This window comes from Charadrius vociferus, unplaced genomic scaffold, assembly GCF_000708025.1.
Source record: "Charadrius vociferus isolate BGI_N301 unplaced genomic scaffold, ASM70802v2 scaffold1, whole genome shotgun sequence".
In the NCBI taxonomy this organism is placed as follows: domain Eukaryota; kingdom Metazoa; phylum Chordata; class Aves; order Charadriiformes; family Charadriidae; genus Charadrius; species Charadrius vociferus.
The window spans coordinates 6,512,274-6,535,116 of NW_009647680.1; the positions used below are offsets into that span (position 1 = coordinate 6,512,274).

General features: G+C 39.6%; 1 protein-coding gene across 3 annotated transcripts in view; it reads right to left on the reverse strand.

The window, feature by feature from the left end:
• Window positions 1-22,843, reverse strand: part of DLG2 (discs, large homolog 2 (Drosophila)) — a 673,110-nt gene that overhangs the window by 341,961 nt on the left and 308,306 nt on the right. For all 3 annotated transcript variants that reach the window (XM_009881201.1, XM_009881200.1, XM_009881198.1), the window contains one exon: window positions 15,647-15,771. In XM_009881201.1, coding sequence (XP_009879503.1) covers window positions 15,647-15,771 — 125 coding nt within the window. The remainder of the gene's footprint in view (window positions 1-15,646; window positions 15,772-22,843) is intronic.

Sequence of the window (22,843 nt, forward strand, 5' to 3'; positions counted from 1 at the left end):
CATTCTAGTCTAGTTCTGAGAACTTCCTGGGACAAGGCTGGGGCTCTCCCTCAGCTAACCCTTTCTGCCACACTGAGCAGATCCTTTTATCCTTTCAGGCAGTGTGCCTTTATCACAGGGTGTCTGTTTGTTTGGGAGTGTTTATATACACCCCTTGGTTGAAAATACCCACCAAGCTAATATCTAGAATCCAAGAGAGTCTGACCCCAAAGATAGCCCATATTACATCAAATTGGGACAGTGAAATCCCATGCAGAGATATCCAAGCCAGCTCAGACACTGACAGAGTACATCTAGCATGGAAATCCACCTGGGCTGGTATTTTCCATATGTCTACAGCCAATTACCACAGGTAAAAGGCCATATTAATGCAGTTCTGCAATGTTGAGCTCATTTAGCACGAGCTTGAGTTCCTGCGCAACCTGCCTTGCAGCGATTGATTTCAAGAGGGAGCCCATTAATGGCTACCAACAGGAAAAGACATAGAAAAGAGAAAAGAACAGTCACAACCCTGCAGTGCAAAACCCTCCCCCGCAGATAAGAATCAGAGACCTTGGCCCTTGGCAGCAGGATTGCTGTGGAGCCACACAACCAGGCAGCAAGGCAAGATGGCCACCAACCAGGCTTGCAGTAGAGCCATCCAGCTGAACCTTACTGGCCGCATCCCTACAGCAAGCCAGGGGGCTCCCCCAGAAATCAAGCCCTTTCTCTGCCTAAAGGAAACCCTGCTGTCCCTATCGCCTGGATGATCACACTGTATGGAAGATCAGAGCTACAATGTGTGGAGTAAGGTGTTCACTCGCAGAAAAGATAAAATCTGTATGAAGCCGTGATCCAAAGCAGGGGTCCATCTAGCCTGCAGTTCCTTTCCAACAATGACTTTTACCAGATGGGTATATGAAAGGTGCCTACAGGAAAGCTGGAGAGGGACTTTTTACAAGGGCATGTAGTGATAGGATGAGGGGGAATGGCTTCAGACGGGAAGAGGGTAGACTTAGATTAGATATTAGGAAGAAATTTTTCACTCTGAGGGTGGTGAGACACTGGCATGGGTTGCCCAGAGAAGCTGTGGCTGCCCCATCCCTGGAGGTGTTCAAGGCCAGGTTGGATGGGGCTTTGAGCAACCTGGTCTGGTGGGAGGTGTCCCTGCCTATGGCAGGCGGGGTGGGACTAGATGGTCTTCAAGGTCCCTTCCAACTCAAACCATTCTATGATTCTATGAAAAGCGTTAACACAATATTTACCCAGAATACATTTTCAGCTGCTGACCACTCTGGACTTTCCTGAGTCAGAGATACTTTTTTTTTTTTTTTTCATTTAATAACCCTTCCACAAATTTGTTTAACTGCTGTCAAAACCCATGTAAACTTTTAACATCATCAGTGTTCTCTGTAAATGAATGCCACAGCTTTGCTGCCACTTAAATAAATCTCTCTTTGTGGACATTTCAACCTGCTGCTTATTAGTTTCATTTGATGTCCCCAAATCCTTTCATTAGAAGAGGTAGCAAACGTTGCTCTCTGGCCATTCTGTTTCTCTCCTGTAGTTAGGAATCAGGACATAATCTCTTACCTCTTGTAACTGATTTTTCATCATAAGAAGAAAGGCCCTGCTAGACAAACTCTTCAGGCCAAAGGCATACAGCTGAATTACTGGTAAAACTAATTTAATTTCAGAGATGGAAACACCACCACACATCTTTCTGTTTATCTGAATGCCTTTTGGCTGTAACACCTACAGATTTATAACTGAACTCTGGAGAAAAAAAAAAATGCAGTTCAGCTGAAGTTGTTTTTATTATGTTTTTTCTTGACAGAAATGACATTGTTTTACACGGAATAAATTTTCCAGTCAAGCCAAAAATAAATTTCATTCTAATATGCTTTGAATTAAAATAAAATTGAATAAAATAAAATAAAAGGTTAGACAGTCAGGGAAACAAAAATCAAAACAACAATCTGCTGTCTTATTATCCAATATAATCTCCTAGAGAAACACTTTAAGTACCTCTGCTTCCATCACTGAAGCTGTTGCACTTTGTATAATGTAATGCTTTTCTTAAATTGCAGTCAAAATCTCCCATTATTCAGGAAAGCATCCTCAATCACAAGACTAGAAAGAAATTATGCCTCTTGCTTTGACTTGATGAAATCTTTAAATATATTACAGAAATTGCAATAACAATAGAAACCAAGGCAGGTACACGCAAGATGCTGCTGAGCAGCGCTCAGGACATCCACAGAGAGGAGACCCTGGTCCACAACCTCCACCTGACTCTGAAAACAATCACTGCAAGGTTGCTCTGACCCAATTAACATTTACTTGTCTTTGAGGAAGTGAAACAACTTTGGAAGGAAAGAATAAAATACAATTATTTCACAGCCCCTCCAGTTTAATGGTCTGATTACTCCTCTGGAAGATGTGGGCTTATGTTCCCCAGAGAGAGGATGGTAACTGCAGGTTTCACTTCAGAGGTGAGCTGAAAGGGGATTTTTCCAATACCTTTTGGCAATGAAGGAAGCCCCAATTTACTCTTTTCCCTTTGCCACTGAAAAGCAATTTGGGCCTCCTTTTGTATCAAAAACTGTTTGCTCAGCTTTAGCATAGTATTCTGAAGTCTTTTTAGACCTGGAATTTGTAGATAGCAAATTGTTATGCAGTGATGCAGCCAGCACTCCATTGAGAAATGCTCGCAGGGCAAGGGAGACTTAAAAAATAGCTTATTTAAACAGTTACAAGTCAAATAAAGAAACTGTATAATTTAAATAAATTGCCCCATATATTGAAAACTTTCAAAAATTTACTACTGCCAAATGCACTGAGCTTTTATATTTTAAATTATTGATTTCCAATAAAAACTTGGTAAGCAGTTAATCCAAGGCAATTCTTAGCTGTAGGAGTGAATTTGTTACTAAAGTTTCAAAACTAATACTAATTTCAAAATCAATAGCTTGACCTTATTATTATTATTTGAAGCTATATAAAAGCTGAAGTTTCATGAACTATATGAATGCTTACTGCATGGTATTGACTTGGTATTACTTAAAATTTACCTGTGATGACCTCATGCAACATGGTCAATAATATCCAGGAGCTAAAAAAGGTGGTAAATTCCACATCAACTCCAAATACCATTCTCCACATCCTTACCTTAGGGGAAAAAAGCCCCATACAGTTAAAATTTCTCAGGTCTCTACTCAAAGCTTGAGCCAACAACACTACAAAAAAGTTCCATTCTTTTTGTGTCTGATAAAATTCAGAGAGGTTAAGGATGCTTCAGAGACAAACCCAATGCAGGGTGAGGAGAGAAGCAAAACCCCACTTGATTTAGTGCCTCCCAGAAGAGCCTCACCTCCTTACACGCGCTTTGAGAATGGGAAGTAGTTATTAGCTGACGGTAGCTCATCTCACAGGGTGTAGCCGTATGGGGTTGAGGGAGGAGTAGCTAACACCCATTCAATTTGCACAGACTCAAGCATATACTTTGACAAGTCAAGTCTAAGTACATCTATAACAGGAAGACCTCTCATTTTTTCCTTTTTTTCTTCATCACAAACATCCTGAAAGCAAAATAACATCCTGTCACTGTATAATGTTTTTGGAGGTATAGCTGTTTTAAATCATTTCTAATTAAATGACTTTCTGCGACATCAAGCCTTTAGTTATTGCTTGGCGAGGACAACTCAAGGCAAATCAACTCTCTTTTGCAAGGTAAGCCACACCTATAGTAATTTTGTACAGACTTTATGATCTTTCGCTTCACACACTATTCCTTTTAAAACGCCCCCTGCATAAGATAGACTCCTCTCCCCCCAGCGTCAGTCACATCATCTTCAAGCAGAGTTAGGCACTGTGATACACAAATCTATGTCAAGGTAAAGCTGCTGGGTCAGGGATGAGACCTTCCCTTTGCCAGATACACCAGTATAAAACACAAATCAAAACACTTCTCCACCTATAAAAGACCATTTTGTACCTATCAGACCTGAGATTCCCACCTTAACTTACTGGAAATCAAGTACGGCTTTACTAAGAAGGATGGATTTGAAAGAGCGCAGCACAGACACAAGCTTGAGGCGACGTGGGCCAGCAGCCAGATTTGGGCCAGATAAAGTCAGCAGCCACTGGCCAAATGCCCAGCTAGCAATCGATCAGTCAGTAGTCCCGATGAGCCCAGGTTTTTGTTTCAATGTTTGTGTTTGATTGCGAGCTGGTGCCAGTGAGGGGATGGCAGAGGAAGCAGAGATTCAGCGTGGGCAGGGGGAGGCAGAGAGTGGGCAGGACGCTGGGGCTGGCAGGCACGCCAGAAGACTTCCCTGAAATAGGATCTCAAACTTGCATCAAATTTTCTTTATTAACCTCTTTGGTGAGATCTATAGGAAACATTTCATTTTTCTATACCCCCCTCCCAAAATTAAATTACTTTTCCCACCCTGCATTTCTTCTCCCTACGCGTCTCTCATCCGGCTCAGTCCTCAGCTTTGGTATCCTTTGCTCTTACCACATTTTTCCATTCCTCCGTCCGTTCTCTAACTCCCCAGTTATCCTCAGTCTCTCTGCGTCTCGTCTCCCGCCACTGCCATGTACGATGCTTTCCTTCTGAAACTCCTCCCACCAGCCACCAAGTGCTGGAGCTCCCAGCGCATCCAGCCGCCGTCGGCAGCTCGGCGTGGTTGGGGCAGCTCTGGCAGCCGGCGGAGGCGGCAGCCTCTAATGGTGGCCAGGAGGGAAACTTCTGGCGAAACGAGGGTTCGTGTCCGCCTTTCAAAGCCAGAGGGACAGCAGAGAGGTGAAGAATGAGAAAAAGGAGGTGTAGGTAGCTGTGGGGTGTTGTGAGAGGAAGGCACTGGGATAAAGAAAGGGGAAAGAAAAACAAAACCCTGTCAAGTCTGAGATGAATGAAGGCACCAGGAAGCTGCAAAGCTCCTCCCAGCTGCAGGGCTGCTCGGCAGGTAGTGGAGGATGCCCCGGGCCAGGCTCTGTAGGTGTGGTGGAGGGCAGGGACGGCTTCGCAGCCCCGACTTACCCTCCGAGCCCTCCAGTTGAGCTGGCTCCAGCGCCATGCGGGGGCTTCCAGGCCCAGAGCCCGGAGGAGGAGCAGCTGCGAGTCCAGCCTGGGGAAGGACAAGGAGCTTCCTTGGGACCGAGATAGGCTTTGCCCGAGAAGTACGCCCAACTACGCGGTTGTTCCTCACCCGTGGTTAAAATCCTCCCAACTGACACTAGCGCCGTCTGAAGCGTATTCAGGTTTGTGCAGGAAAACCAGTTACAACAGATAACCCAGAAGGCAATTCCAGATTCTGTATTTTTACAAGCACTTTTCATCTGGGGCTCTCAAAGCGTTTTGCAAATATGAACTCGTTTAAGCTTCACAACAACCCCCGTGAGGCAAAGATAATGATCACTATACCCATTTTACAAATGGGGAAACTTCAGCACAAAAGGAGAAAAGTGTTGCCACAGATCAGGCGTAGCAAGTTGGGAACAAAATGAAGCGGTCCGGCCTCCCAGGCGCTTGCACTAACAAGTAGCAAACCCTCCCTTCCGCTCTGCTTTGACTGAGAATAGCTATTCCAAACAAAGGTGTATCGTTAAAAAAAAAGAAGGAGGAAAAAACATGTAGTTCAAGTTCAGTAAGAAACTTCAGTGGCTGCAGAGCATCAATACCGTGAGGCTACACAACTAATGCAGAGTCAGCTGCAACTTTGAGTAGAATGCAAATAGGTAAGAAGAAAAAAAAAAAAAAAAAATCAAGCTTGCTTTTTGTAATGATATGATTCAGACTAACATACAGGATGGCATGATGTAAGCAACACGTCCAAACAAAGTACTCACACATCTTACAAGTTCAATATTAAAACTCACATGCCAAGGGGAAATAAATTTAGCCCCCCTGCTCTGACACCTGCAGTAAAAGCGGAGCAAGGAATGTGACAACAGTGATGAGGTACTGTCAGGAAATAGGGTTTGGCTAAAGTCTGAAAGGCCAAAGCGTTCATTCAAAGCACAGCTGAGAGTTTTGACAGCGTATGAACAGAGTGTCTCACCGTTTATTAGTGGTTTGGGCTATGAGAAGCAAAAAGATGAACAAGTATTTGGTTTTTTTTTTTTTTTAAAGTTTTAGAATCAGATATTTGCCAGTTAAGGAACTTAATTACTTTTTTTATGATAGCTTAAGTCAGTTTCTTTTTCATCCAAAATCTGGTTTTCAGGTTCGGTGAGAATTGAAAGAAATGAAGAAATCAGCCGTACCCCAGAGGGTTACACCTGTCGAGTACAGCAACAGATGTGAAATACGTTATCCTTGACTGACGCTAGAGTCCACAGAGAGCTGATGATTTCTAAGGTATGTAACCACAGAAGGCTTCTTACTCCAGATAAATTATCACTGAGCTATTTAAATTCGTAACTGCAGTAGCAGTACAAACATGTTGATGAAATAATCACTTGGATTTGGCTGCGTGGTGCTGTTCTGCTGCTGCAGCACTCTGGGGCAGTTGTAATTTCAGGCAGGATGGGTACTAAAGGAACTCCTGGGAGAGAGCCCTGTTAACCAGTTCAGTACCATTGCATGAAATACCCAGTGCAATGGGCATTGTATAACTGCAGTGTATCTAAAGTCCTAATAACATGCTGCTTTGCTTAAGTGTTATTCCCAAGCAGTGGTTTCAATTAGTGGAAAACAGCCCGGAAACCTACAGGGGGAAGAAACCAACCCTTTGTGTTACAAAAGAAAACGTCTACAAAAATATCCATCGCTGCTGTCTATGAAGAGGACCCTAAAATTCTCCAGTTTCAAATACCACAAGCCAGAGAAGTAGCTTTTTATTCCCATTAAATTCTATCCCATTTACCTGAGAATTCAGCAGTTAAAACATGATTTCCCTTTCCTTTCTTGCACCACATAAGAGAATTTTTACAGACTACCAAGTTATTTTCAAAGTAGGAAAAGCAGAAATACAATCCAATTCAGAGACACGCTGGGGCTCTGCGATACCCAATAAGGAACATAAACTTCACATAGGAAAAAGAGAAAAAGAAAGATTCAGCTAAAGAAAAGTGAAGTGGTGAAGGCAACAGAGAAGAGAATTACATGGCAACATATTCCATTGATAAAAAGACACAGAAGTTGGTAATTTAAAACTCGATCCATGGTAAGACATGTTCAACTTTAAAAACAATGTATGAAAATTGGATTTTGATTTTGTGACCTGTCTTTTTTCATGTAGATGCCTTGTGGTAATTCTACCTTTTTCTCAGTAGTTCAAAAAATGATACGCAGAGATACACAAACAGAGTTAATAAGATCAAACTTCCTAACACAAACCAGGACAGAGTGAGCAGTCAATAATTCATGATCTAATTTATGACTGTCTGCAAAGCAAGCATGTTTTGCCTAATGGGGTGAATGTCTCTTTATTAACTTACTACTAAATTATGTACTGAACTAATAGCATTGTCAGAGGCCTGTAAACAGTGCAGATATGAATCAGTGTTTTGTGGCAGGACTGTAATTATAATAACATCCTGAACAAGCTGTATGCCATTGCAACGCACATGGACCTGGTACTGATAGGCTTAATACAAGATCAAAAGTTAACAAACAGGGACTTAGGCAGTGAATCACAAAGCAGACACACTTCTGTTTTGGTGTATGATGGTAAAATAGAGCCAGTTGCCCAAGCTGGATTAGAGACACATGACACACTTGTAAAGAACACGATCTCTCCTGGGAATAGCTCTTCACATTAATCTGAAAAAGCCCCCAGTTTTTTCTTCCTATTATCACTCCCAATTCACTTCTTAGCAAGCAATCTAGAGCTACAAACGGATACCAACAGGCAACAACTGTGTGCCTGCTGCTGGAGGGATATAGGTTTCAGACTTTTCATCAAAGTCAAAGCACTGTCAGCACAGCCCATGGGGCAAGGACTGAAGGGGGCCCTTTATCTAGCCCGCTCTCAAGTGGGGACTTGCTTCTGTTTCCTCTCTTCCATTTCTTTTTTCCTTTGAGTTTCTCAGGTAAACTACACGCAACAGAAATAAATACCAGTGCGCTTCTTAATTCCAGTTCTTAAGCTTTGGAAAAAAAAAAAAAAAAAGCATGAAATTGTAACATTTCCTGTCTGGTTCATCTTTAGTAAAACACAGAAATATTTTTAAAAATCTGATCAGAATGCAATCTCTATCTTTAAATTCATTTTTCTTAGTTTTATTTTTTATTAACAAAATACGCATGAGAGAGTCTTATCTTTAGAGTTCCTCTCTTTCTACATATGCTTAGCTAAATTTATAATCCTTTGACACATCACAGTGGGTTAGTTGATAACTGAAGGGAACACAAATCTAATTTGTTTAAAACCTTTGCTGGTAGGCATTTAACTGAAGCCTGTAAGGCACAGAAATATGAGAGAAGGAATCACTATTCTATTCCAAGCTTTCTCCCTGATTTACTAGATGACTGAGGGCAAGTTATTTTGGTTCTTGTCTCCTTCCATTAGCATGTGCATTATGTTCCTTTCCCCACACCAAATCACTTTCAGAGCTGGAGGAAAAAAATCCAATGGGGCTAACTATTATGGTGATAGCAGAACAACACAGCACGCCTTAAAAATGCTGCAGTTTCACAATCCTAAACCTCCTGACAATCAGTAATTAGAGTAATATCAGGAAAGACTCATTTACCAAGGAAACATAAACACTGCACAGCCTTAGTAGTTTTTAAGTTAAGGTGTTCAGGATAGCTGGAGGTACGCGTGCTGTTTCTGATTAGTCTACCAAAAGCAACTCGCAATCGATCTACTTTTCTCAACCTGTTTAAGATCATCTTACAAATATCTACACTCCTAAGGAAAAAAAAAAAAAGTTCATAAATGAAAAGAGACTGGAAACCAGTTTCCTAGAAGAAAGAATGAATGAAACAGCTACAGGTCTGGGCAGCTTACCAGGGCAGTGTGCCTCCAGGCACAACCACTTTCTTCCCTTTGACTCACCCCTCACATCAGCCCTCTTTCCTCTTGAGCACAGCTCAGGCTCAAACACCAAAATAAATTTTGGTACAACATTAACCCTTAAAATTCAAGCTCAAGGCCATCCAAATCTATCTCACAGTCCTGCGAATAAATTCATTCACATTCAGTCACGCATGCAGTAACTGATTTTTGAATCACAGGTTCAGTCAGATTCCTATGACCATAAGATTGGTATAAAACATAAGATTTTAATCATTGTTCTATCAAATACTTTTTTATTTGTTTTTTAGATCCCAAGGCCTTTTAAAAATCACATTTTCAAACTTGCCTTCACAAAAAGGAAAAATGTATCTTCTGAAAGCAATAGATAAGGAACTCATACGACCCACTTATTCCTATGCACAGAGTTTTGAGAAAAATACCTCCACCATAAGATCGGAATCGGACTGTGAAAAACTATAAACAGAAAGAATGATATTTGACTCAAAGCAGCTTTGCTTTTTGATTGCTGAAAACAAATTCATATTCTGGGAATCTCTGCTCTTTTAAACTTGGTCATAATTGAAAGCTTTTAATTATTCTTTTACTCCATTTTTTTTTCAATCAAGTTACACCACTACACTGTGCTTCTAGTTCCATAAGTTGATCACTCTTGTTTTCATATAGTATGATGAATTTTTTAGATGTGTGTTGCCTTTTAGAAGCCAGAATTTCACTTATGATCAACAAGTGTCAATAGAAGGAATGACTGAGATAGTATATTGAAGTTCTTTGCTTTATCTAGGCAATTGAGCCAACTGCTCTATTTTTTTCCTCTGACAAACTCAAATAAAACAAAAAAGGGAACTGAGCCATGAATTACTGCAATTGTCTTTCTTCCAGGGAGTAAGAGAAGTCTAAATTCAGAGCTTTTTTATTAAAAAGTAGATGTTTGCCCATGGACAACTGACAATTGTGAGATAGAAGCAGAAGTTTTCTTGCATCAAAAGACTTAGAAGATCAAACTGTTGAGAGGCATTCTCCTTCAACTCAGTGGGAATGGCTGCTACTTCTGAAGGTTTTATATTCTCTGTCACTGATTTGAAACTCAAAGCTTCAAAGAATCATGGAATGCAGCATTCAGAAAAAAAATAAATCCCAAGTTTATTATCTTCACATTTAGCTAATCACATCCAAAATTAATTCCTTTGTATTCCATAATATTATTTGCTATATATTATTTGCCGTAGGTTCAATTATTTTCTATATATGGACATCATAAAGGATTCCACAGCTTTCTGTATTTTTCAAAATTAGGAGTTTGTGCCAATGTACTTACCTAAAATGTCTTCTAAAATCTGAACTGTGCAGTGTATTAGTTCTTATATTTCTTATAGAAGTCAGTACACCTCAGGGAGGGCAGTAGTCACTACCACCTCAAGGAGGGCAGCGGAGGGGGAGGTGCTGATCTCCTCTCTCTGGTGACCAGCGACAGGGCACGAGGAAATGGAATGAAGCTGCATCAGAGGAAGTTCAGACTGGACATTAGGAAAAGGTTCTTCACTGAGAGGGTGGTCGGTCACTGGAACAGGGTCCCAAGGGAGGTGGTCATGGCACCAAGCCTGTCAGAGGTCAAGGAGCTCTTAATCACACGGTTTAGTTGTAGGTAGTCCTGCGAGGAGCAGGGAATTTGACTTGATGATCCTTATGAGTCCCTTCCAACTTGAGATTTTCTGTGCTTCTTTGATTAATATTTGAAAATTCAAGAAGTCTTTCAAGAACAGAAATGTTCTATTACAATGCATGTGTCATGGTTTTGGCCAGACTGGCCACTGGGGAGAGAGATAAATGCTCTCCTCCACCTCTCTTTTCAGGTGAGAGGTGAACTCTTACGAGTTTTGAAGCAACTTTGAAAACTTAGGCGTTTTGAAGGAACTAAACTACTTTAATGAAATATTAATAATAAAATAATGAAAAATATACAAAAGCATATCAAGATCTCAGGATGACGATCACGTCACCAGCAGGCATGGTGAAAGTCTCAGACTGGACTCAGTGACAGATGGGAACTGGATTCCGGATCTAGATTCAGGAATGCATGGGTCGGGATCAAAGGCAGACGAACAGACAGAGTTGTTCTCGGGCACCGGCCATTGAAGAAAGAGAGCTGACCCTTTGATCCCTCAGCTTTTATACTGAGCATCAGGCAGATGGGATGGAATGCCCTGTTGGTCAATTTTGGGTCACCTGTCCTGTGTGCTCCTCCCCACAGGTGGGACCCCACTATGCTTTTCTGCTTCTTCTGGCCTCCAACAGGGCAAATAACCAAGCTCACTGGCCTTGGCTGTTATAGCAATAAGTATAAGCAGAGCCTCTCTGCATATCATTCCTTGGCATCAGCTATAAACATTGGTCTGATCAGTCTGAGAGTGAACAGTTTCTGCACAATATGCTGTTAATTTTAGTAGTTAGGAGAGGCCCAGCTAAAAAGTAATGCTACTGAACAGAAAATTGGTTCTGTTTTACCTCAAATCAGGACAGAATGTAGTCTAAAGTGGCTGATAATTTTTACTATTTTTTAAGTATTGCTGTAGAGATATGAGCCATGAAGTGATACAAACCCACACTGTGAATTGTATCTACGGTTAATAAAAATACTGTTCTCCACTAAAGGAAAGAAACCCAGGAACTTAATCACCTTTGTTCCAGTCTCACAGACAAGTTTTACGTAAAAGAATAAACTACAGAATCAAAAAACAATTCTGTTTGGAAGGGACCTCTGGAGGTCATCTGGTGCAACAGGCTGAAAACAGGGTCAACTTGAAAGTTCAATCACATGACTCAGGACTTTGTCCAGATGAACTCTGAATCCCTCTGAAGACAGAGATCCCATAACCTCACTGAACCACCAGTTGCAGTGCCTTACTACCTTCATTAAAAAGATTTATTTTTTTTTCCTCAGACCCAATTGGAATTACCCTTATTGCAACATGTGACTGCTGCCTCCAGTCCTTCCTCTGTGCATCTCTGCTGACCTCCATGCTGGCCTTCATCGCTGCCAGGGCACACTTCTGACTCAAGTGCAAATTACAGAATCACAGTACCATTTAGGTTGGAAAGCACCTCTTGAGATCACCTCATCAAACCCTCCCTGCTGAAGCAAGGTTAGCTACCTCAGGTTGCCCAGGAACATGTCTGGTCAGGCTTTGACTGTGTCCAAGGATGGAGACTCCAGAACATCTCTGGCCAACCTGTGCCCACAGTCAGTCGCCCTCACAGTAAAAAAGTGTTTCCTGACATTCAGGTGGAATTTCATGTGTTTTAATTTGTGTGCAATGCTTCTTGCCCTGTCACTGGGCACTACTGATAAGAGTCTGGCTCCTTTGTCTTCATTCCCTCCCATCAGGTACTTACACTGGATATTTATGTACTTCTAACTATAAATGGCCCACCAGAATGCCCAGGTCCTTCACTACAAAGCTGTTTTCCAGCCTGCCAAATGCCACCCTCTGCAACAATATAGAGTTACTCCTCCCCAGGTGCAGGAGGTTTCATTTGCTTTTGTTGGACTGACGTGAAGGTCCAGATGACCTACTCCTCCACTCGTCAATCCATATATACATGTAAAAGACTTGCAAGAGTCTGTAGCATTCAGTCCATTTCTTGCGGGTTGCTTTCACAATCTTGCTATTCGAAGAACTTCACTCAGCTAAGTTGGATCAAAGGGATTTCATGTAAAATGCAGTAAAAGTGATTTTACAGGTTTTTATGATTTAAAAACAGACAGTAGATTTAGAAGGTAGTTCAAACAGTCCACACCGCTATATAATATAGACAATCTGCAGGCAGAGTCTGAGGCAAAATGAACACCAGAGAGTATATAGCTTTTCTGTCCATAAACACCAATCTCCCATTCTCAGGTTATCACTGTTCTTGGCAGATGCTCCTGCATGTTGTTGAGCTTTTGTTCTTACAGAGTGGCCTTAGCTGATAAATTCTCTGTTATGTAAAATTAATTATCATGTAAGTCAGCAGAGACTGCCCCCGGATAGCTCTTCCATTCAGTGGAGTATCAGTAACAATCACCTATATGTAAATTTTCAGGTGTTCCTAAAACACGACAGGATTGTCTTTGCTAGCATTGTAGCAAAGTGAAACCTACTTACCAGATAAAACAAGGAAAAGAGGAATCTTCCCCTAGGAAAAACACTGTGAAATAAAATAAAGTCTCACCACCAAAACCCACAAACCTGTTTGTATGGAATTCCAGACAGAATTTTTGCTTGGAAATGACGGTGAGATCTTTTGAATTATGTCTGCCATTTCACTATAAAATACTGAAAAAGCAATGTTCTATAACATTAAAGTGTCATGTAAGCATACAGCTTGGGTTTGACTGCAAGAGTGGGAAAGACGGGTCACTACAAGTTCTCATGTACCACAAAGTTTTAGAAGAGTATGTGGGAAACTGAGGCAGAAAAAACCCCCTTTGAGAGTTGATGAGCATACAGAACTCCAGATACTCCATATAATAATTCATACCATGTGATATTCAGCTAAAAAAAATATTAGATTTTCCTATTATGTGTAAAACCCATAAGATTAAGTCATTTCCCTAATAGCACTTTCAGACACATATTGCAAGGTGCTTGCGGTTTTCTTTGAAGTAAAAAAGTTCTGCAGATCCAATTTGAACTAATAGCATTCAATACTCAGTATTAACAACAGAGGAGTTTGGTGTAAATTATGTTTACAAATGATAATAGGAAAAACAACCATGTCAAATACATGCTTAACAATTGGAACATTTTATTTCAAAATGCGCTGGTGAATGCTATACTCTAAGAATGTTATCTAAGTCTTAGTAATAAGATAACTTTACTTGTACTAGTAAACTTATACTACAAAACACAAAGTTTTCCAGGTCTAATCTTAACATGGATCAATGAATTGCATTAGTATGCTGTCTTTTGTGGGTTTAGAAGGTCTTTCTAAAGGTCTACTTTAAAACACAGTAATTACTAAATAATCACTAGTTAAATTTACGGTAGTTAATTAGTATAGCAATGAGTTATGAAAGCCTTGATTTCTTACAAAGATTGCATGACAAAATGCTGCTCTGGCTTCTGCCTTCTTAAGGTTTAAACTGGAAAAGCTTTCAAAAGTAATTAAAAACTCTACTAAAAAGATACCATTTTTTGCAGGGGATTCTTTCTTATTTGTAGAAAGGCAGATGCAGGATGAAGAACCCCTTACTGCTGCTCATCATGTCAACTTTGATAGCATGATTTCCAAATACGGCTATTTCCTCATGCTCTGTGTTGCATGGAGCTCATCTGGCCCAGTACAGACATCTGCAATATAGATCACTCCAGCCGAACTATGGAATGAAACTCCTTTTCATTTGAGTCACCAGTGAAAATATAGGCCCTTTTAGGATGTGATCCTTCTGTTCTATTTTAGACATTGACTTTAGGATGAGATGAATCACAACCTAGAATGCTTAGGTTTTTCTTCACTGACTATTAGGAGACTCTAAGATGAGTAGCTTAGGGGTATATAGCTGCATTTTAGTCGTAAAGATATGTGAGATTATTCCTACTCCTTTTGCCTACGATCTTATTTAGACCATAAATTCTTCAGGCATTGCCAACCACCGTGATTCCTCATCGCCATCACAGTAAAAATAAGAATCGTTTCCAAAATCAAATTACTAACCTAGTATAAGAAATATCCAAGACTTGCTCTAAAAACTGGCCAACTCCCCCTACTTTTAACTTTGAATTAAAAGAAAAGGCTTTGGCAAAAAAGTTATTGTTACCATCTGGTCACATTTCATGAATTTTAGACCATCTGTTTTTCGCAAAGGCTCCCAGATCTTAGATTGCAGTGCTGAGATCATGAAAGCTTCAGAATTTTATCCCAAGTCTTCCCAGCTAAATTGCCTTTTTGGAGCATCAGCAGGCTTCGTGACTGACAGATGGGTGGCAGTCTCTGTGATAGACGGAAGCCTTTCTGTATTCAGCCCATAAGGAAAGAGAAGCACAAGCACATCTGTGGTTCCTCTTGTTTAAGAGATATGCTACCATATATTGGAGAACCACAACTTCCAAGTGACCTGTGTGGCCATATCAGGGAGCTACAGCAATAGACTACTCTGGAGGTGACTCAGAATATAGAGCACAGCCATCACATCCTCTCACCGCAAAAAAATGTTCAGAAACAGAGGTAAGCATACTTCACCACTGCAGTCAAATAACAGAGAGCATCTACAAATAGCTGCGACTATTTAGCAATGTCTCTGTAGTTTGGGAAGTTTTGATAGCCTTAATGTATAACACCAATGCATAGTTTTTCAGCCATGAACATACAAAGACCAAGCAGAGAAGACTTTCATGCTAATATGCCTTTTTCCTCCTCCTGTTCCCATCTTGCCTTTTGTACTAAATGAAATGACTGGTACAAAGATGGAGGTGGCACCAGCAAATGCCCCTTTATACCAGACTTAGCTAACCTTATTCAGTTGCTTTAAGCTACTTAAATCAGTTCTCCTACCTTAGCAGAAAGGAAACTCTGGTCATGTCATTTACTTCCCCTGACCCCATGAAAGACCCAGTTCACATTTAACTCTTAGAGAATAATTTATAATAATGATACATTTTGTTTCCAAACATATGTAATTAGTTAGTTTTTACCTGAGTCTTCCATCCTCTGCTGCAGCTCCTCCTGGTATAATCTTAGTAATGAATATCCCAGGATCATCCCCAATGTGTGGGTTATCTGTTCCTCCAGCAATACTGAACCCCAGGCCGGAATTCCCCTGGGGAAAAAAAAAACAAAATAACGTAAATGCATCCCCAGATGCTGGATTTCTGCAGAATTTATTTGCAGTGCACGAGCGAAGTCTCCTTGCTTCTTAAAGAAAGCACTTTATTTGTCAACTCCATACTTGAAGGCAGGTGACTCAGTCAAAAAAAATTAATTGTCAGTTAAAGAACAGAGGCTGTGAACACAAAGATTTCCCAGAGTTACTGGCAGAGTTAATGGATGCTTCTACAGAAACAGGATTTGACCTAAATTTAATTGTTTTCAAAAGCAGTCATATAAATTAGCATCTGAACTCCAATATGAATTTATCCAAGTCAATGAGAGCTAGAGGCTAAAAACACTTCAGAGCTTTGAAAAAAAGACTTTAAAAAACATCGCCATTAATAAAGAGAAACAGTGAATAACACTTAGCTCTGAAGTATTTTAGTACACCATTTTCAGTTGAAAAGTGATCATTGCTCAGATTTATATGCTTAAAAAAAAATCAAATCCACAAAACAAGACCATTTCTTGCATTTTACTAATTTGTTAAAATGAAATATTTGAAAGACACATTGTGGGGGTCTACTCAATACTCCTACTTCTTGCTCTTACTAATCGTGAGAGAATCATGAAAGATAAATAGGCATGTACACACACACAAACACTTGCAACTTAAGTCACTGTTTTTCACATACAATCCAAACCCACAATTCTAACCCTTTTTTGGAAGTATATATTAGTTATTACGCTCTTTCTGTATAATCACATATTTATCAGAGACATTCTTTTGAATAAATTCAATGTAATACTCGATCCTTTAAGTCTCTCTCATCCCAAAGTGTTTTTATAATTAGGTATTTAGGCTGATTACAGCAATGCAACACAATTGGTATTGCAGTATATGCACACTGCTGCGGCTGAAATACGTTCAAGGTGCTAAAAATACTTTTCTTCTATTTCATCAACAACTCAGATTATTGGGAGTTTGTTTCCTTCACTCCTGCTTGTGGACAAGTACCTGGTTCCGCCCCAGTGAGAAGAGTTGTTTATAAAAATGGCACCTCTCTACTTTTTTCTTTTTTCTTTTTTTTTAAATTTAAATCAAATCTAATTTCTGCATTTTTTGAACTGTACTTCAATTAGTAGGTCAGGCATGCAATGCATTTTGTGTGCGAAAGCCTGCATGTTGCCTGCCTGCAGCACGTCAAATCCTCAATTTTGTTATCAGTATTCTACATTCACAGGCGATGCAGTTCTCATTACTCAAGAGATGTTCATGCAATCTGCAGCTCTGCTATCAGCATATAATTGTGAATAAATTTTCAGTACTGAACTAATTTATAATCCAAGGAGAAGGATTTAGGACTACATGTATCTTAATGCTTCTCAGCTAGCTATAATACGAAAAACATTCTAATACTGAAACACTCTGCATATATTTTCTGTAGAGTTAATAAACATCTCCAGGCCAGCATTATAAATTTTTGATTTAATCTCCCTTTCATCATTAAGATCATCTCAGATTCAGGTTATTTTCCCAATATTTTAACACATGCCTAATTATACAGTGCACTCTACACCAACATGCACTCTAAAAATACATTCAGAATATTTTCCTGTAAGTTTTTCTATAAGTCACATTATTAATGAAGCTAATCTTCCAACACATAAGAATGAAAAAATGTCTATTTATACACACTTCAGGAAGCCTGGAACAAAAGCCTTAAAAAACTACTAAAACCAAGGGAAGATTTCTATAAATTTCGAGTAAATAATACTTGATTTTTAAGAAACAAAAAACCCTCTAAAAACATTAAAATAAAATTTTTGGTTTCATTTTTAACTCCAAAGAGACTTAAAAAACATGCATTAATCTGTGTTTCTGAACAGAGGTGGATTTCCAAATCCCCAAAACCTACTCAATAGGGAAAGAGGAAAAGCAGGGTAGCAAGGAGAAATCTGGACATAATTTTTAGTTGGTTAGGGAACACAAACAGCTATATCGTAATAAACAAGTGTGCCTGAAGAGCTTTAAAAATTATTAAAGCTTGCCTGTTATGTGGGGTGTGCTTAGCTGTTACAGTTCTTCACATAAAGTTCATTACATTTCTTAGCAGGAAATAATTTCTGAAATGGTTTCACACTTCCCCTGTACCCTTTTCCTCCTACCATACTTTTTTCCATTAACTTTTTAGAGCTAAAAAATATAGCACTGCAGACTGTAAGCAGTGATGTGGTAAAACTGCTACAGACCTCTCAAGAGAATCAGCGCTAGCCCTTGACATTTATCCATAAATGTGCATCTGTTATACTGCAAGACTATTCCCATTCTGCCCCTTAGGAATAACCTTTAAAAAGAACAGGGCAGCACTCCTCACTGGCACTTTTGTGTCCAGAAAACTTCAAGCGATTATTCTGGCCGCAGTCTTTGACTTGATCAACAGGATCTACAAGGCTGGCACGCACTGGCTGCCTCAGCAGCTAGGTATATCCCTGCAAGGCTTTCCTGCACCAGAAACTGCGCTGCAAAAGCTAAGCACAATTACACTTTTGTTTTTTTTTTTTTCCCCACTGTGGTTCTCGAAGGGTCTGCATTGGCTACATGGAAAAATCTTCTGTCTTGGTGCTTCAGCTCATGGCCAACAGGGTTAAAAGCATGGCTACCATCACTCACAGGTAACTGGCCTTTCAAAAGCCAGTTGAAAAATAATGTAATAGGAACATTCTGGTTAAAAGCTACTGTACTTCAGTTCTGAGCAGAAAAAACTGATGTACGCATCCCTCCTCTCCCTCATGCTTTGTCCCGTCTTACTAATGTGCAGGTTCATCAGCATATGGTTGTTATATTAAAAACTCATTGTAGCTGACAAGCTGTAACTCCACATTCCAATTAAGTACTGTCTACTAGCACAACACTCCCTGAACCTTTCTGCAGGGGTTAGCTCCCCCCCTTTACTTTTTGCATCTCCTTTGCCCCCATCCCAGAAAAAAAAAAAAGCGTGTAATTATCTTCACAGCTTTCCTTGGCATATCTCTGTCTCCCTGTCATTTCATGTTAAGCAATGAAAACGTCTGCCTTCCCTCAGCCCAAAACAACAGCTGAACCATCACTTAGCCACTGCATTTTCCAAGGTGGAACATTCACGCTTTCACTCATGCCGACTCTCATGTTTGGGAGTGGTTCCCCATAAATATCTGTCAAGTTAATTCACTGCCCTCTTTCTATTCCAAGCCTTACTTCTCTTGGACGCTTACAAAGCAAGTTAACAATGAGCTCAGAGGCCTGGTGACAATGCGGATAAATGTTTAATAAGAACTAATAACAGCTGATACAGAGGAGAAGAGGTGTAAAGCAACAGAAGTCTTCCTCCTTTGAGATACTCTATTGATACTTTTTAATTGAGATTCATATTGAGGCCTAAATATGCTTGCCTGCTTTGTTTCAGAATTTTTCAGTAGAAGAAAAATCTCAGACCTACTAACTTTAATGGCATTGCTCAAACATCATTATTCGCATGTCCAAATATATAAGGGTGCAGAGACAAATAATTTTATGTTCAAATCATATTCGTTCAATTGTCTCTTGACCTAAGTATTGCCAGCTCTTTGCCCAAGTTCTCAATCGCTACTGCTATAAAACCCTCATATAATTAGTTACTGGCCATACGTGGAAGATTTGCATGAGATTACTCAGCAATAGATGGATGAATGTATTTTTTTAATTGTTAGTTTAGTTTCTTACTAGCCTCCCCGCCTTTGGTTGCAAGGCCTCAGTCATGCACACAACCTGACAAAAAACTTAGCATGGTGCAACATGCCCAGTTTGGCTTAAAAAACACATTGCCTCAGTTTCCTCCTATTCACGCTGGATATCTCATGCTTCTTAGGGATTTACCATCAAGCTCAAATTTCTGTCTTGCCTCAGCTTTACTGTTCAAACAGAGAAACTTAAGTCAAACTACCAAATCAAAATAACTTCTCCCAGCCCAGCCCCAGAGGCCTCCTTCCTATTCTCCTCTGAAGGGAAGGTCAGAACTTCTTCTTAAGGTTTACTACACAAGCCTGTTCCCTTTATGCCTTTCTCAGGCCGGCTTTGCACCTCCACAAGGATCACTTGAGTTCTTTATAGCTCAGCCTGAGCAGGGAAGAGGCCCGGCCATAATTCTTCTGGCCCTGGAGGTGCAGACAACGTCCAACGGAGATACAGAATCACTTCAGATGACTGGTGTTACGCCTGTTGCCAACACTGGAACACAACACTTAGGGTCAGAATAAGATGATGGATGATTCACATGCCAGGAAAAGAAAATAAAACCTGCAAGTTCTGGCCAGTTTGAATGTCTTCCCTCAAGACTTGTTATACTGCCAACATAAAGATCACAAAAATAATGTAAGAATCCCCAGCAGGTAATGGTTTTGGGTAGCCAGAAGGCTGTGAGACACATCCTTCTTCTTACTTAGCCTTCCATCTTGTGTTCTTTTCCTTTTACACACCACTATGAGCAGCCATATAACAGGCTGCATCTTCATAGGTTGCAGCATTTTTATTTTGTCAGGGAGTAACCCTTAGAAGTGCTCCACATTGACTAACATGGAAACAGAGTTAAGTCGACACTGAAGTTATTTTGCCATGACACTACACCTCTCTATGGATGATAGCCTTTCATACACTTCTGCAAATCATTTCTTCCTTTTTGTGTCTCATTTTTTTCTTTTCTCTGCTCAAGAGCTGCATTTTGCTTTAGAGTTGAGGTTGATTACGAATGGTGTAGAGCAATTTGGTCTTTCACAAAATCACAGAAGACTGTAAGCCCAAGAAGCAGAAATGAGATCAGAAATGCACATCAAGGGCAGACTGAGTTTTTCCCTATATAAGGGCTAAGTGATTTGTACTTTACCACACTAAGTAAGCATACCACAATCACATAGAGGTTGTTTTCCTTTTTAATGTTTTGGTTTTTTTTTTTTTTAATTCTAATTAATAAGGTGACAGCAGAACTCAGTGTTTGACACCAGCTTCACACAGACTCTTTTTGAATTACTTAATTACTTCAGTGATGTTAAAAGAATTTCTGGTAATCTTCTGAAGGGACACGATTTTGAAGCTCTCTGGCATTTCATTTAGAAAAATTATAGATGTGAATTGCACAGAATTCACTTAACTATTGCTGCAACCTCACCCTGTCAGGGCAGCGTCGCAAGGAGCCTGTTTCACAGAGTCCATCAGTCAGCAAAAAGTCCAAGAAAGAACGAGGAACTATGTAGCAGAACAGTTTCCAGAGGCTGAAAGCTGTTTCAGGTAACAACGCATCCTCCCACAGCCTCTATTACTAAAATGATCTTTGCGTTTGATTTTTTTTTTCCCACGTACAGGTTTAAGGGAGCCATTTTGCTCTGCATTAAGGAATCTAAGTTAATGTTAATAAAGCTGTAATATGCTGAACTATGCAAATAGAAAATAAATAGTAATATGTAAATAACAAAATTGACACAAATCAAGCTTACATTGCTTTCCACTGTTTTCATGGGGTTTGCCCAAGTAAGGACATTGTTTTCCTGCTTCACAGAAAACCTAAATCCAAACACAGTATCACAGAAATGTGTGATGACTCTTCCATTAGGCTCTAAGAAATGCTGCTTATCAGTAAATGCAGGGGAAGTTACGAGTGGTCACAGTGAATGTGTTTGTGGATGAAGCTTTCAAGTCCATTCGTAAGATCATGTGAAAAGAAATCACAGTTCTAGAACCTCGCTGCCTTTGTGACCTCAGACGTGTTGCTGTTTCTCTGTGGAAAGTTTTATTGCTTAAGGAAGAGAGGAGAAAGGGGAGGGGCAGTAATAGTATACATCTGCAAAGTGCTGCAAACATTTGAACAAAAGTGATAGGGAAAAAAATGGCTAATGAGATAATAAATAACTTAATCTGTGATTTGTAATCTTCTAGTAGTTCTTCTTCTGTTCCCCTATAAAATGTTGAGACTCTAAAGAAAAACTTCTCTTGCCAAACCACATGGTAATAAGAAGTAGAATTTTATGTATTAAAGAAAACATAAACAGAAAGACTGCCTATGTTAATTATTCTTAATAGTGTACCTAAAATAGTTTACTTAAAATTTTATCTCAAGATGTTTGTTTGTCTGTTTTTTTTTTCCCCTGTAGGCTTCCTACCTCTACTCTGGTGTTCACAGATAAACTTGTGGAATGCTTTTCTCTCTCACATCTTTTACAGATGGCTTTAAAGTATTAATTGCTGCTTGAATTTGCATTTTTTTTGTCAGAACAAGTTTAGTCAAGAGAAAGCTCACAAAATGAAAGCTGACTCATTCCTAAATACATGCTTTTTTTTTCCCTGTCTTCCTTTATTACACATTAAAAAGACCCTATCAACTTTGTTACCTGATACTGCTTAAAAAGTTGTCTGTCAAATTTTACAATGGGAATTATCCTTCAGCTTTCTAAGACCACAAATGATCTGTAGGTTCTGTAAATCCTCACCTTTCTATAACCTAAGCAATGTTGTTTTTTTCCTGTTTATGCAAAATTTCAATATACTTTAATACAAAGTTAAGTTGTATCCTCTGAGGTCAGTGTAGACTTGATATGCATTCGACAGAATTTCAGAATTTGACATACGTGCAAAATCGTAAAGCTTTTCAGCTTTGGCTGCTAGAGGAAGGGCACTTTCTCACTCTGTGTAAGCAACGCACACTTGTCTGATGGGGATGTTTGCTCAGGAATTACCCTATTTTTGTTAAAAAGGAGATTTACTTGGTTTTGCTTTTCAACTCTAATGCAGCACTTTCCTGTAAGCAAATGTTGTTGTGAGGAGATGTTAATTCATAAACTGCTGTTGAGGTTATTTCAGACGGTAGAAAAAAATGTCCCTTACTTGAACTATGAAACATAGGCTGAGACACAATTTGTAAATTCACTTTTTATTACATTTTAGTAAGTTTTTTCAATCACTGCGTACTCATTTTTAATTTTTACATTTTTGCTTTAGTGAAGCCATACTTCTGAAACCTTATAAAAAATAAAATAAGAAACTAATGCCTGTTTTCTACAGATATTCAAAACAGTTT